Genomic DNA, 15,208 nt, shown 5'->3' on the forward strand with positions numbered 1-15,208 from the left:
AGCGTGGGGCTGGGACATGCACTGAGTGTTGCACTTTTCTTTAGGTAGGGAGGCATGTTGAATAAGCCAGGAGGCCTAGAACTGGAGCCTAGTCTAGCTGGTACAATACCACCTCCCCTTTCAGCTCCCAAAAGAGATATTCAGACACAGACTTTATGATGATTATATATTTTTTTTCAATGCCAGTGCTGCTCAGCCCTCAGCATAACTTCAGTTTTCATGAAATAAACAGTGACTATATTAAATTCCACCTTTCTGAAACTGAAATCTGAGCTCAGGTGAAAGTTTCTTCTTTTCCAAGAAGCTGAGCCTGTGTTCCATCAAGAGACAAGGTTCTCCAAATGAGGGAAGCTGCGCCTGGGTCCTGCCTACAAGTCACAACACCACCAGCTCACAATGGAGGTCTCAGTGGACAGAAGTCAAAAGTCTTAAGACAGTGGGTGACCCAGATTGCCGTAGAGGTCAGGCCTGCGGTGCTGGAACACAGGCAGTTGTTTGCGCAACTGTTGCAGATAGTTGAGGTCAATTCGGGCAAGGCAAAGGCCTGGTCCTTCAGAGCAGCGGGCCACCACTGTTCCCCAGGGATCTACCACCATGCTATGGCCATAACTTGCTCTCTTCTCATGGTGGCGTCCACACTGTGCTGCCGCCACTACGTAGCACTGGGTTTCAATGGCACGGGCCCGCAACAACACCTAGGGATGGAGAAGACAGCTGTTCACTTAAGTACATGTAGCAGCTGGTAGGGAAGTGATAAGCCATGGACATTACAGCCCAATCTACCCATTGTGACCATCCTGATAATTGCCTATGAATTATTTACTACTCTGAGAGGCAACAATCTGGGAAAGTGAATTTTCCCACTAGTTGGGAAGGAGAAAGAAAATCTTTTAACTGGTAGAACCAAGGAAGGAGAATGAAGTAAGAAAAGCCCTTATGTTCCAAAGAAGTATACTCTTACCTCCCAATGGGCTGGGCCTGTAACAGATCCAAAAGCCGAAGGGTAGGTAAGTATTTCTGCTCCAGCCTGAACCAATGTCAGAGAAAGTTCAGGGAACCGCATGTCATAGCAGATAGCTAGACCAATCTGGAATGAAAACCAGCCTATTTAGCCCCCCTGCCCTTATGTCACAGCATTTGGTCATGACCCTGCTACCCCACTCCTTAGGGCTTTCTGTCCTTTACCACGTCTTTCAAGGATTCCTGTTCCCTTCCCTCTTGTTCCCCTCCTACCCTCATCCTTTCACAGTGCCCACCTTGCCTGCTGGTGTGCTGATAGGAGACTCAAGACTGGGCCCAGGTATGGTAGAGTTGCTTTCACGCATAGGCCCCTGTCCTGGAATCTCTACGTCACACAGATGCGTCTTCCTGTAGGTGGCCACTACTGACCCTAGAGTAAGAGGGAAAAAAAAATACTCGGTGCTGGTGCCCTAGAAAGCCAGCTTAGATCCTCTACTCCCAAAGAGGAGATAGCTTATAGACTAGGAACAGAAGTACAAATACCCCCAAAAACCCCTGGCCAAGGAAACAGTTGAGAAAACAGAATTCTGGAGAATCTTAGGTATAATTGCCTGAGGAGGCAGGCTAAAGAGTCTCACCCATGTTGTTCAGAATCACATGACAGTTGTAGATTTTCTGAGTCTGCTCCCAGTCCTGGCCACGCTCATGGAAACCACCCAAGGACAGCCAGAGTCCACATTCCCTGAGGGGGAGGGGACACTGACAACTCTTCTCAAGTTCTACCCTCATATCTGGCAATCCTAGGACATTACTCAAAAAGAAACTACCTCTCCCTCCCCCTTTCCTTGATACCTGGCAAGCTGGGTATATTCTTCCAAAAGGTTCCCACTCAGTGGCTCAGACAGGCGGCGTGTCTCTTCAGGGTCCCGTGCAATGAAGTCAAATGCCTCAGGCAGGAAAGCCAGGCAAGCGCCCAGTCTGGCAGCCTCCCGAATCAGCTCAGCACATGTTTTAAAGTTCTGCTCCTTGTCTGGGGTCGATGTTACCTGGCACACAGCCACCAGGGGCAGTTCCGAGGAAGAAGATGAGGCGGCCATGGTTCTGAGTCTGTAAATGGCATAGGCAAGCCTCAGAGTGACTAGCATGGGGAAACCTAAGTTTAAGGATAAGAGGCTAAAATAGGGAGACAGGAAAGCTGGACTTTCCTTTAATTTTACTCTTAAAGGGCACAATGACCCATGGCATAATGAGCCACTAATCAAATATTTCTGTGGATGGTTGATGCCCCAGTGTTTCCCACCATCCATACGTTTAACAAACATTTACTGAGTATCTATTATGTGCCAGGCAACTGAGCACAGCAAAACAGGTTACCTGGGTGGAGCACAAAGTACTGAAAATCGAGGTATCCGGAGTCCAGGACACGAAAGAAGGGACAGGAGTTGGTGAGGAGGCCTGATGATGAAGCCCAGCCTGAAGAAAGTGAGAAATCAGGACACCAACCCTTCTCTCAAGCAATAAATTTCTAAGATCCCTTGACTTCTCTCTTCATACTGTGAGGCTGAATCAGGACCCTCCCTGCAAAACCTCCCAAATGGTCAAAACATTCTTTATCATAGGTAATTATGGGCTACCGGAAGAGATCATAAAGTGGGAAGATGGAGGAAAGGCCTTTGATCTCACATTAAATTAAAGCCTTTTTCCTCAGACAAATATTTCCGCAGTTCAAAAGCCATCTCCGAGTTACTTCTTGGTCTTCCCAGCTTCTCTCCCTGACTGTGCAGCACAGTCAGTTTTATTGACGCAAAGCATATTTCCCCACCAGAATCTCTGAGGGGAAGTTCACCCTCCCTCGTTTCTCACCACCCAGTGGTGGGCAGGGGGGCACTGGCACCCAGATCTCAACCAGCGCCCCACTCTCCAGTTAACCCATTCTTTCCCGCGCCTCCCAGGGGCAGCGTCTCTGTTGCACAAGTTAAAGCAACACAGGTGGAATTCATCGGGGTGGGCGGGATAGGTAGTAGGTCCTACATCAAGATATGGCCAAAATCATCCGCGGGAACCGAACAAAACTGCGGCCTGGAGGTGGAGGTGCCGGTGCCAGGGGCGAGTGGGCGGTAACTCCGAGACCGGACGTGACGCAGGGCAGGGGGCTGAGCCGCGAAGGCCGGAAGCCTAGCAGGCGGTGAAGATGGCGGAGAACGGCGGTCGCGCCGGCAAGAGCAGCGGGAGCGGCACGGGGAAGGGGGCGGTGTCCGCAGAGCAGGTGAGGACCAGGGAACGTGCAGTAGGGCAAGCTGGCTGGGTCCAGAGTCGTCGTGAGAGGAGGGGGGTTAGCCTGTGGCTGTGCAGACCTTTACTCCAGTCCCGCATTTGCGTGGCCGTCGAGAGAGGGGAGGGTCCTTGGAGAAGCTAGCCGAGCCCCCGGGGAGAGAGTAGGCGGATTGGTAGGTGAGAGCCACGCCCCCTCGGAGGGTTGGGTGAGCCTAGGCGAGGGGGAAGCAGGGGCTGGGAGAATGCCCAGGTCTGAGGAAAAATGGGTGGCCACTTGCCCCCTTTTCCTCCGCACCTTCGAACAGGATATGGCTAGGTGAGGCAGGTCATGGCGAGTCCTAGGGGATTAGTCGACGAACGGCTAGTGTAGTCTGTTACTTGACTCTGAAGCCACGCTGAAAATCGTCGTCACTGCAGAGCCACGTGACTCACAGACTCGAACAGTCTAGTGTTTGATACTGTTTTGAGAGTCATTACTAGATTGAATTTAGACACCAGAAATCCTTTACTAAAAATTCGAGCATGCATTTCTCCCAGTGCCTAGCACCGGGAGAACGTTTGATAAGTTAATCAGAAGGCCGTTTGTGGCCTGGGAACCGTGGTTTGCTGATAGTGGGGCTAGTGTTTGTTACGGGTGGGAAGAAATCCGTGTAAATAGGAAAACGTAATTAAAACAATAGCTCTTTTAATTATAGGTTTGTCTATCAGTTATTTGTTGAACAGTTACTATAGGCAGAGGTATTCTGCATAAAGATTTTTAAAACTGACTCCGGCAATCAAAGAGCTTTTAGTCTGGTGAGAAAAATAAGACATACACAAAATGCTAATGTGAGGCAGAAGTGTATGTATGAGAGATATGAAGTGTTATGGAATTTTGGGGGAGGGGAGAAGAGTTTTTAGACAACGTATACAAAGTATTTTGCACAGTGATATAAAACAAAATATACTACTGTGTGTTCAGTTCAGTTCAGTCGCTCAGTCGTGTGACTCTTTGCGACCTCATGGACTGCAGCACGCCAGGCCTCCCTGTCCATTACCAACTCCCGGAGTTTACTCAGACTCCTGTCCATTGAGTCGGTGATGCCATCCAGCCATCTCATCCTCTGTCATGCCCTTCTCCTCCTGCCTTCATCTTTCCCAGCATCAGAGTCTTTTCAAATGAGCCAGCTCTTCGCATCAGGTGGCCAAAGTACCTGATGTGCATAATAAATGTTAATTATTTTGTTTTGTAAAAAAGATAATCTTTCAGCTCAGTTCTAAAGGATGAGAGAAGTTAGTCAAGCAAAGAAGGAACTGGAGGATTTTCTGGGTAGAGGGAATAATGTGTTTAAAAACACTGTGGCAGTAAACTTCCTGATATGTTTGGGATGCAGATGGACTTCAAGTTTGGAATGGATTACTGCAAGACTTGAAAGTGGAGAAAAGGGGACAAAAGGGGAATCTTCGATGTCCTTCAGGTTTCTGCCTTGGATGGTGCCTTTAGGGAATGTAGGAAGATGAACAGGTTTGGGGAGAAAATAAGTTTGAGTTTCTTGTGGGACATACAGGTAGAGACATTTAGTAGATAGTTTGATTCATAATGTCAGGTTACAGAAAGAAATCTGAATTGGAGATACAGAGAATTATACGTTTATGAATGGTAGATAAAGCCATGGTTGTGGGTGAAATCACCTAAGGTTTGTACAGAAAGTGAAGAAGTAGAACAGAGTGAAACCAGTTTTAAGGGACGATAGAGAAAAAGAGGCTGTCAGAACAGACTGAAGAATTGTGGTAATTGAGTTCTGAGGCTGTTCCTTGCTTAACATTCTCTGACCTTTGTGTTCCAGAGAGAACACTGGGTAAAAAATCTGTATCACTGCTTCAAATCTGAGCCATATAGACAGGATGGAGGCAAGTGGCACGTTGTGCTGGGCACTTGACTTGTTTTATCTTCTGTTACTTAATTACTGCCATTTGAAGTAGCAGTGTTGTCCTCAGAATGTTTGAGTTTCAAAGGCTTTAACTTACTCAGCCTGGGAGAGTTTTTAATTGAGGGACTTGAGAATCAGACAGACGTATTTTTTCCTGCTTATACCATGATCCTACTAGAGATATTTGAGCTGAACCTGAAGGATTGGATAAATTTGAACAGATGGCAGTAGAAACAGAATATAGAGAATAGGGTAAGAGGAGATCTAGAGAAAGCATAGATTGACATGAAGTGCAGTGACTACTTTGTTTAGCTAAATTATGAGTTATAAGTTAGAGAGGTATAGTCCTTAAAGTATACTGAGTCTTTGCATGGCAAAGAATTCAGGAATTTTTTATGTAAGCAGTGAGGGACTCACAGAAGGATATATGTTATATCATTTATTTTTTTATTATTACATAAAATATATATTCATTGTAGAAAACACAAGAAAAAGTACAAGATAAATAAATTACCCATGGCCCTACTATCCAGAGATAACTGTTCTTACCATTTTGAAATGTATCATTTGAGAGGTTTTTCCCCTTCTTTTATGTTTTTGTACATGTGTGTTTTACACATTTACATCTTTAATTTTATGTAGTATTCTAAATACAGTTATTTGCTATTTCATAATCTGCTTTTAAGCTTAATACTATATCATGAATATTTTTCTGTGTCATCCAAGTGCTAGAAGAATTAAATTAGCAACAATGTATAGGATGGATTTGGAGAGTCCAAAAATGGGGAGATAATCTAAAAGATTGTTGCAGTACCTCAGACAAGAGGTAATGAGGCCTTCAATTGGCATGATCAATGTCAGTAAGCCTAAGAAAAATTGCTGAGGTAGAGGTAAGAAATTTGGCAGTTGATGGGGTAAGGGTGTGTTCAAAGATGAAACCAGGGTTTCCTAACAGGCTAGAGTTGTGTCATTAGCAGAAAGAGGGGAGACAAGAAGAGGAGCAGTTTAAAATGGAGTAAAAGGACTTCCCTGGTGGTCCGGTGGTTAAGACTCTGAGCTTCCAATTCAGGGCGTGCGGGTTTGAACCATAGTCGGGGAACTAGGATCTTACATGCTGTTTGAGTTGCCAAAATGGGGGGGGAAAAAAAGGAGTAAAAGAAAGTTGAGCTTCGAATGACCTGAGTTTAAGGTATCTGTAGGACACTTAGGTGGAGCTGTGTTATAATAATAGCAGGTACTGCTTATTGACAATCTGTTGTATGTTGGATAATGTCCTGAGTCCTTGATGTAATTAATGAATCCTCACAACATTGTACGAGATAGACACCTCCAATTTTTTGGTGAAAAAACTTAGATTCAAAAAGACATAACTTGGGAATTCTCTGGGTCCAGTGGTTAGGACTTGGTGCTTTCCCTGCTGTGGCCCAGGTTCGATCCCTGGTCAGGGAACTAAGATTCCACAAGCCTCATGGCATGGTTAAACATTTAAATAAATAAAGTGAATTGGGAGGTGAGGAGGTGGAGGCAGTGAGTATAGACTCGTCCTAAAAACTTTGATGAAGAGAAAGGATGAGAATCATCATTTGATAAGCTCAGAAAAGTTTTTAGAGTTGAATATGTTTGCCTGGAGAATCCCCATGGACAGAGGCACCTGGCAGGCTATATATATTCCAGGGAATCACAGAGTCAGACGTGACTGTGCAACTAAGCACACAGCACATGTTAGTCAGAACAGGGGGCACTGAACTAAAAAGAAGATACTAAGTGCAGTGACAGCCCAGAAAATGCTCTTCCAGATGCATCCAGTCATAATTCTCTACCTCTTTTATTCTTCCATTAAACCCAGGAAGAGTAAATATCATGTAGATAAGACCTTTGGGTGATAAATATGATTATAGATTTTCCCCGTACTTATCAAAACTATATGGTATCAAACAAAAAAGAAAGAAAACAAAAATAAATCAAATGGAAATAGTTTGACTCATTAAGAGATTATTATGTTACAAGCCAGGGATAATACATTAATAGAAAATGAATTCTTAGAGTTAAACCATGGTGAAAGTAGCAGTCCTGCTGTCCACTGTGTTATTTTATCCACCCCCACGTTCCACCAGCCTTGGTTTCATGATCTGTATTTACAGAAGGTAAAATGTCTTATAATGAAGGTACATGTCTTATAATGTGTTTTGTTGCTTTTGTTGTTTGTTTTAGAATTAAATGAAATAAAGAGTCCAGCAGAGTACCTGGCACATAGTAGTGCCCCCTTACTGTGCAGACTGTGGTGGAAGGCAGGCAGGTTAGTGTAGGACCGTAAAAGATACAGGTGTTTTAAAAGAAGGTACAGTTACATATTTTTAAATTTTCAAAGAAGATAATAAAGTTTAGAGGTAGGCGGTATAATGGAAAATAAAGAACATAGTATGTGAAAATAGAAAAAGTTTTCTATCAAAAAGTGTAAGAAATTGATAGATGCTTATATGTGAGTGGGCTTCCCTGGTGGCTCAGATGGTAAAGCGTCTGCCCACAATGCAGGAGACCCGGGTTCGATGCCTGGGTTGGGAAGATCCCCTGGGGAAGGAAATGGCAACCCACTCCAGCACTCTTGCCTAGAAAATTCCATGGATGGAGGAGCCTGGTGGGCTACAGTCCATGGGGTCACAAAGAGTCAGACACCACTGAGTGACTTCAGTCACACTATATGTGAGTACATACAAGGAGTTAATATGGGGCTAGGGGATGGCAAGAACTGCTTCCTAGAAGAATCTATGTTGAAACATGAAGAACGAATTAGAGTTAGGCAGAGAAAAATGCGACAAGAAAGGTTTGGGTAAGTGTACCAGGTAGGGTGTGGATTTTCTGCAGATACCTGAAGGTAAATGATAGGGGAATTGCAAGTGGTTCTGCTGGGCCATGGGCTTCCCTGGTGGCTCAGACAGCAGCGAATCTGCCTGCAGTGCGGGAGACCTGATAGTGCTGAGTGTGAGCGGTGAGAGGAGGACTGCCTGCAAGAGGCAGCAAGGACCAGATCTGAAGGACTTTTTTTTCTGCTGTCTTCAGGGGTTTGGGTTTTATCCCATGAGCAGTGGGAATAATGGAAGGTTTAGGCATAGGATGGTTAGATTTAAATTTAAGGTTACTTGTGCTGAAGTGTGGGGAATGGATTGAAGGAGTCAAGTGTGGAACTCACCTAGGAGGCTCCGTAGTATAAGTGAGAGATGATAGTGGATGGATTTGAGGTATTCAGTAGATAGATATGATTTAGAAGTTAATTGAGGGTGGATAGTGAATTGAGGATGATTCCAAGGCTTCTGGAATTAAGATCTCTTCCTGCTCTAAAAATTACTAAATTAACATAGGTAATATGAGCTACTGTCAGGCACAGTCATGATATTGCTTGTAGCACTGTAAAGTCTTCTGGTCATCTTGGAGTTTATAGCAACATACAGTAGAAACTATAATAAATGTGCTCGCTTCGGCAGCACATATACTAAAATTGGAACGATACAGAGAAGATTAGCATGGCCCCTGCGCAAGGATGACATGCAAATTCGTGAAGTGTTCCATATTTTTACTGCCTTATGATCCAGCAATCCCACTGCTGGGCATTCACACTGAGGAAACCAGAAGGGAAAGAGACACGTGTACCCCAATGTTCATCGCAGCACTGTTTATAATAGCCAGGACATGGAAGCAACCTAGATGTCCATCAGCAGATGAATGGATAAGAAAGCTATGGTACATATACACAATGGAGTATTACTCAGCCATTAAAAAGAATACATTTGAATCAGTTCTAATGAGGTGGATGAAACTGGAGCCTATTATACAGAGTGAAGTAAGCCAGAAGGAAAAACACCAATACAGTATACTAACGCATATATATGGAATTTAGAAAGAGGGTAACAATAACCCTGTGTACGAGACAGCAAAAGAGACACTGACGTATAGAACAGCCTTTTGGACTCTGTGGGAGAGGGAGAGGGTGGGAAGATTTGGGAGAATGGCATTGAAACATGTAAAATATCATGTATGAAACGAGATGCCAGTCCAGGGTCGATGCACGATACTGGATGCTTGGGGCTAGTGCACTGGGACGACCCAGAGGGATGGTATGGGGAGGGAGGAGGGAGGAGGGTTCAGGATGGGGAACACATGTATACCTGTGGTGGATTCATTTTGATATTTGGCAAAACTAATACAATTCTGTAAAGTTTAAAAAAAAAAAAAAAAGAAACTATAATAATGTTAATACCCTTTTGACTCAGTCTTAGGAGAGTATGATTCAAGAGAAATGACTGTAAAGTTTTTGTGCTGTTTGTCCAGATATGTAAAATCAGTGCTATTTATTACAGGAAAATTGGAAATAACCTAAATGTCCCAACAAGAGAAGAATGGTTAGATGGTTTATGTATTAAAAGAAAGTATCGATAAAGTTTAAGTGCTATATAGCCCTTAAAAATTAGAATACCATGTCCTATAGACGAATACATAAAATGTCACATACACACACATATACACACACAGAAGAATATTATTCACCTGTAAAAAAAAAGAAGGAAATTCTGCTATTTGTGACAAAATGAGTGAACCCTGAAGGTATTATGTCCAGTGAAAATAAGTCAAAGAAAGACAAGTACTTAATGATCTCGTTTATATGTGGAATAAAAAAAAATTGAACTCATAGAAACAGAGTAGATTGGTGCTTTGGAGCCGGAAGAGGGGGAATGAGTGAAGGGGGGGTACAAAAGGTAACAAAATTGGAGTTATAACATGAATTAGTTCTGGGGATCTAATGTATACCATGACAACTGTGGTTAACAATACTGTGTTGTATACTTGAAAGTTGCTATGAGCAGAAATCTTAAAAGTTCCCATCACAGAAGTAACTGTGAGGTGATGGATATATTAACTAATATTATTGTGCTAACGTTTTCAAATATATATATAAAATCATAATGTTATATACCTTAAACTTACACAATGCTCTGTGTCAGTTATCTTTGTTTTGGGGAGGGGAGCATTGTGTGTCTTGTGGGAGCTTAGTTCCCCAAACAGGGATCGAACCCAGGACTCCTGCAGTGGAAGCTGGGTCCTAACCACTGGTTTGCCAGGGAAGTCCCCTATCAATTATATCTGAAGAAAACTGGGAACTAACAAACAAAAAAAGATGATCATGTCCTCTGTAAAATTATTTCTACATGCCAGTTATGAGAATGTGAGTGCTCTACTGTATAGCTGTCAGGCTTGAAGTTAATTTAGAATAGGAACAGTAGGGACTTCCTGGTGATCCAGTGGTTTGCACTCTGCCTTTGCATTACAGGGGTTGGGGGTTCGATTCCTGATCAGGAAACTAAGATCCTGCTACACCTCACGGCCAAAAAAAGGAAAAAGAGTTGGTATTTTAATTGGATTCTTTTTCAGGAGGAGTGTTTATGTGTGAGATGATTTAATAGGGCTGAGGGAGTCAACAGTGGCCTGGCCATCTCTGCTTATTACAGGGTTGTTAAGTGTAGGGTTGAAATATAGCATTGTTAATCAGCAAGAATGTTTGAAGAAAAGTTGGAATTTTAAAAAATTTCTTTGCCTTTAGTGGTGTTAAACTGGTGGTTGAAAAGTAGATTCCTACTAATTATTATACTAAAGAAAATAATTTCAGGTCTCAGAAATTTTAGACATTTAAGCTGATTTCATTAATGTGTGTTAAATACAACATATATCCAGAAGAATGGATGTCATTCAGATTCTAGGAGGGCATCTGGAATCTAGCTTAGTTGTGAAATTTTCTTAGATGAAAGTATTTTGAGGTTACGTTGACAGTGGAGAAAATGCTAATTATAAATGGAATAGTTTCGATTATAGGCAATGAAAATGAAGGAAAAACAGCTTGTAGATGAGTGAGATTTCCAACGCATCTGCTGAAATGAATGGATGAAGCAGATTGAGATGAAAGGATGGTTGGGAGAGGGAAACAAGCTGCTGGAATGACAAGTTCCTCGTCAAATTTATTCCTTCATTTATTGGGCCTTAGAAGGGATGCAGAGGTGGTACAGGACAGCATATTAGCTGTATATGCATCTTGCAGAGAGAGAGCTAGAAATAAGGGATCCTAGTAAAGATGAGGTGCTTAGTCATCGATGCAGTGAGAATGGAGATGATGGAAGTGACCGTGAGAGATTTGGTAATGGTTTGAATGAGTGGGCCTGTTGCTCTCAGCGGACCATGAGGGTCCAAGGGACACTCCATTTGGAGAGAGGTCATGATGGTAATTAATGTACTTCACTGCTTACAAAACTGTCCACATTCATTCATTCATGTGATACAACAGCGCTGTGAAGTAGGTATCACCTGCATATCACAGGTAAGAAAACTAAGGCTCAGAGAGATTAACCCAGTGGTTTTCAGTTCTGGCTGCACCTCAGAATTTCATGGGAGATCTTCTCTGAAATACTGAGGCCCAGAGCCTCACTCCCAGTGACTGGGTAGCTGCTCTGAGGTTCCACTATTCATGCTTTAAAACGGATCCCCTGATCCTCACTTGTAGCCAGGGTTAAATGAATAGGGTTAAAAGTCTTGTCATAGAACCAATATGTGAGAGACAAAACTTGAAACCTAGTCTTCTGCCTTTCATCTGATATTTCTTTCCAAATACAGTCATCAGAGCACTATACTAGATGTGTTGCTGGTGGTGGCATTAGTATCCAGCTGACTTTCAGTCTGTTTTAATTCTCTGCTCAGTTTCTGGGGAAGAAGCAGCTGGTCGTAATCACTTCTCTGGGCCTTTAAGTATGTTATTATGCTTCTTTTGCACCACTGCCCACCCCACCCTCACCCCCGATTTCTCATCCTTTGGGCTTCAGTTAAGGCATTCTCTCTCAGGAAACCTCTTATCAGTTAGGATTTACAGGCTGCAGATATGAGCTTTGGGCCATTTGTTTTTTTTTAAAGGACTGTTTTAGAAGGCTGGTGGTAGAACTGAACACAGTGAAAAGACACATTAATCATCTAGGCCACACAGAGTTCAAGAACTAGGGCAGCTTCAGGGGTTTCAGGAAAGGAATGGAGGATAATCTTTACAGGACAACTGTCAGTGTTGGGGCTTCCCTGGTGGCTCAGATGGTAAAGAATTTAACTGCAATGCAGGAGACACAGGAAATGGTGGTTCGATACCTGGGTCGGGAAGATTCCCTGGAGGAGGAAATGGCAACCCACTCCAGTATTCTTGCCTGGAAAATCTCATAGACAGAAGAGCCTGGTGGGCTACAGTCCATAAGGTTGCAAAATGTCAGAGATGACCGAATACTCACATAGGTGTCTGAGCTCCAGCTGCATTTTGTACCTGTTTGTCTCTCCTGTAGAGAAACTGTAGTATAGAATAGGTTACTGTCCCTGTGGTCAAGGGGCAAGGGTCCTGTAATTAGTAGCCCCACAAGAACCCCAGTGAATTAGAAGGGGCGGTTCCCTAATGAGAGGGATGCTGGGCAGACCCAAACAAGAATTACTCACTACAAAGCTTTTCCTTTACCTGCAAGTTTAAGCTACCCTGTAGGTGTTCCAGTAGCTCTCCACTTCCCATTCTTATAACAAATGCCTCAGTTCAGTTCAGTTCAGTTCAGTCGCTCAGTCGTGTCCGACTCTTTTTGACCCCATGAATTGCACCATGCCAGGCCTCCTTGTCCATCATCAACTCCCAGAGTTCACCCAAACTCATGTGCATTGAGTCAGTGATGCCATCCAGCCATCTTATCCTCTGTCGTCCCCTTCTCCTCCTGCCCCCAATCCCCCCAGCATCAGGGTCTTTTCCAATGAGTCAGCTCTTCGCGTGAGGTGGCCAAAGTATTGGAGTTTCAGCCTCAGCATCAGTCCTTCCAATGAACACCCAGGACTGGTCTCCTTTAGGATGGACTGGTTGGATCTCCTTGCAATCCAAGGGACTCTCAAGAGTCTTCTCCAACACCACAGTTCAAAAGCATCAATTCTTCGGCGTTCAGCTTTCTTCACAGTCCAACTCTCACATCCATACATGACCACTGGAAAAACCATATCCTTGACTAGACGAACCTTTGTTGGCAAAGTAATGTCTCTGCTTTTGAATATGCCATCTAGGTTGGTCATAACTTTCCTTCCAAGGAGTAAGCATCTTTTAATTTCACGGCTGCAGTCACCATCTGCAGTGATTTTGGAGCCCCCAAAAATTAAAGTCTGACACTGTTTCCCCATCTATTTCCCATGAAGTGATGGGACCAGATGCCATGATCTTCGTTTTCTGAAGGTTGAGCTTTAAGCCAACTTTTTCACTCTCCTCTTTCACTTTCATCAAGAGGCTAACAAATGCCTAGTCCTCACCAGACTAAGTTGTAAGGTGGCCTAGCCACCTAGCTGGCACTCAGTGTTGGTTGAATGGAGTTCCAGACAGACATAAGTTACAAATTGCAGACCGTGTTCTCCTTTTGCCAGGTAGGTGCCGACTACTGCGTCTTTGTAAAGCCTGCCATGCTGTGTTGTATGTTGTTGTTCAGTGGCTAAGTCATGTCCAACTCTTTGCGACACCACGGACTCCAGAGTGCCAGGCTTCTCTGTCCTCTTTCTCTGTCTCCTGGAGTTTGCTCAGATTAATTTTCATTGAGTTGGTGATGCTGTCTGACCATCTCATCCGCTGCTGTCCTCTTCTTCTTTTGCCTTCAGTCTTTCCTAGTGTCAGGGTCTTTTCCAGTGAGTCGGTTGTATGTTGACCCTCCGCCATTTCCACTGTCCTCTCTCTCACCTTATCTCTTTCTCGTCTTAGGTAATTGCTGGCTTCAACCGTCTTAGGCAGGAACAGCGGGGCCTGGCATCCAAAGCAGCTGAGCTGGAGATGGAGTTGAATGAGCATAGGTGAGGAGCAAAGAGTAGGAGAGTTGGATGGGCCACTTTGTACGAGGGTTGCAGCAGAGTGGGACTGAATTCTCAGGCTCTGCTTTGTCCTCCTACCTTAGCCTAGTGATTGATACTCTGAAGGAGGTCGATGAAACCCGCAAGTGCTACCGCATGGTTGGAGGGGTGCTGGTGGAGCGGACCGTCAAAGAGGTGCTGCCTGCCCTGGAGAACAACAAGGAGCAGGTGAGCAAGATCCCCGTATAGATGCTCTGAGCAACAGTAAGGAAGGGGAGGCTTGGGCTTTAGGGAATGTGGGGAGGAGGGCTTGGGTAGGGACTCTCATTGAAGACAGCATAAATAGCCTATTGGCCTATGCTCTTTATGTTATGCTCAGTCTAACTCCTTAGACAAAGGAGTTGCTGACTGTGCCTCTCACCATGGGTTCTGTGACCTGGCTGAGTTGGGAGAAGCAAGGTGGTTAGAGTGTGTTTTTCACAGTGTAGTCCATGGGTGCCTGCATCCAGATCACCTGGAGGACTAATTTAAAATGCAGCTTCCCAAACCCTCTCCTGTACCCACTGATTCAAAACTGCTGGGGATGGGAGCCATGAAGAGCATTTTTAAAATAATCAGCCAAGGTGATTCTTATGTATACTAAAGTTTTAAGCCATTGTTTTAAAGAAAGGAATACTTTTAGTGTCTGGGCTCTACTATTAATATTTGGTTAAAGATGAGGTTAGAGGTATCATCTGTCCTTCACTTCCCCCAACCATTGTCTGTAACAGATGGGGGAAGGGAGTCCTGAAATCCTTACATAATCCCTGTTGCTTGCCCTCTAGATACAGAAGATCATTGAGACACTGACACAACAGCTTCAGGCAAAGGGAAAAGAACTAAATGAATTCCGGGAAAAGCACAACATTCGTCTCATGGGGGAAGACGAGAAGCCAGCAGCCAAGGAAAACTCAGAAGGCGCTGGGGCTAAGGCCAGCTCAGCTGGCGTGTTGGTCTCCTAGAAACCAAAGCCTTCGCGTTGTTTTCTACCCTGATTCCCACTTCTAATTTCTCTTTATTGTTATTATTATTTTCTCTGCTATTGTAATATTTTTTTGTTAATTAAATGTTTTGGTCAGAATGCTTAGCTCTAGCCTGAACCTTTCACCCAATATGAGGGGTAGAATTTGCATGGGGCATGGATAAGCATATGATTT

The 15,208-nt window shown here is 43.9% G+C and overlaps 2 protein-coding genes and 1 non-coding gene across 6 annotated transcripts; 2 read left to right on the forward strand and 1 right to left on the reverse strand.

Moving 5' to 3' along the window:
• Positions 1 to 152: 152 nt before the first annotated feature.
• On the reverse strand, positions 153 to 3,378 carry NIT1 (nitrilase 1). 4 transcript variants are annotated; one of them, XM_061400908.1, is made up of 7 exons: positions 3,315 to 3,378; positions 2,335 to 2,433; positions 1,813 to 2,067; positions 1,599 to 1,702; positions 1,257 to 1,390; positions 962 to 1,087; positions 153 to 695 (listed from the first exon to the last, which is right to left on the reverse strand). In XM_061400908.1, exons 3-7 carry the CDS (start codon positions 2,055 to 2,057, stop codon positions 429 to 431), a joined length of 876 nt encoding a protein of 291 aa, XP_061256892.1. In that variant the 5' UTR covers positions 2,058 to 2,067; positions 2,335 to 2,433; positions 3,315 to 3,378; the 3' UTR covers positions 153 to 428. The 4 variants fall into 4 exon arrangements, with proteins under 4 accessions (XP_061256892.1, XP_061256875.1, XP_061256885.1 ...); XM_061400891.1 differs by lacking the exon at positions 3,315 to 3,378 and adding an exon at positions 2,992 to 3,094; XM_061400901.1 differs by lacking the exon at positions 3,315 to 3,378 and adding an exon at positions 2,824 to 2,985.
• Positions 3,114 to 15,138, forward strand: PFDN2 (prefoldin subunit 2). The gene is made up of 4 exons (XM_061401051.1): positions 3,114 to 3,226; positions 13,927 to 14,015; positions 14,117 to 14,240; positions 14,837 to 15,138. Exons 1-4 carry the CDS (start codon positions 3,152 to 3,154, stop codon positions 15,011 to 15,013), a joined length of 465 nt encoding a protein of 154 aa, XP_061257035.1. The 5' UTR covers positions 3,114 to 3,151; the 3' UTR covers positions 15,014 to 15,138.
• Positions 8,608 to 8,714, forward strand: LOC133245502 (U6 spliceosomal RNA). The gene has a single exon (XR_009735749.1). It is a non-coding gene; the product is annotated as a U6 spliceosomal RNA (small nuclear RNA).
• Positions 15,139 to 15,208: the final 70 nt, after the last annotated feature.

This window comes from Bos javanicus, chromosome 3 (assembly GCF_032452875.1).
Source record: "Bos javanicus breed banteng chromosome 3, ARS-OSU_banteng_1.0, whole genome shotgun sequence".
Classification (NCBI taxonomy): domain Eukaryota; kingdom Metazoa; phylum Chordata; class Mammalia; order Artiodactyla; family Bovidae; genus Bos; species Bos javanicus.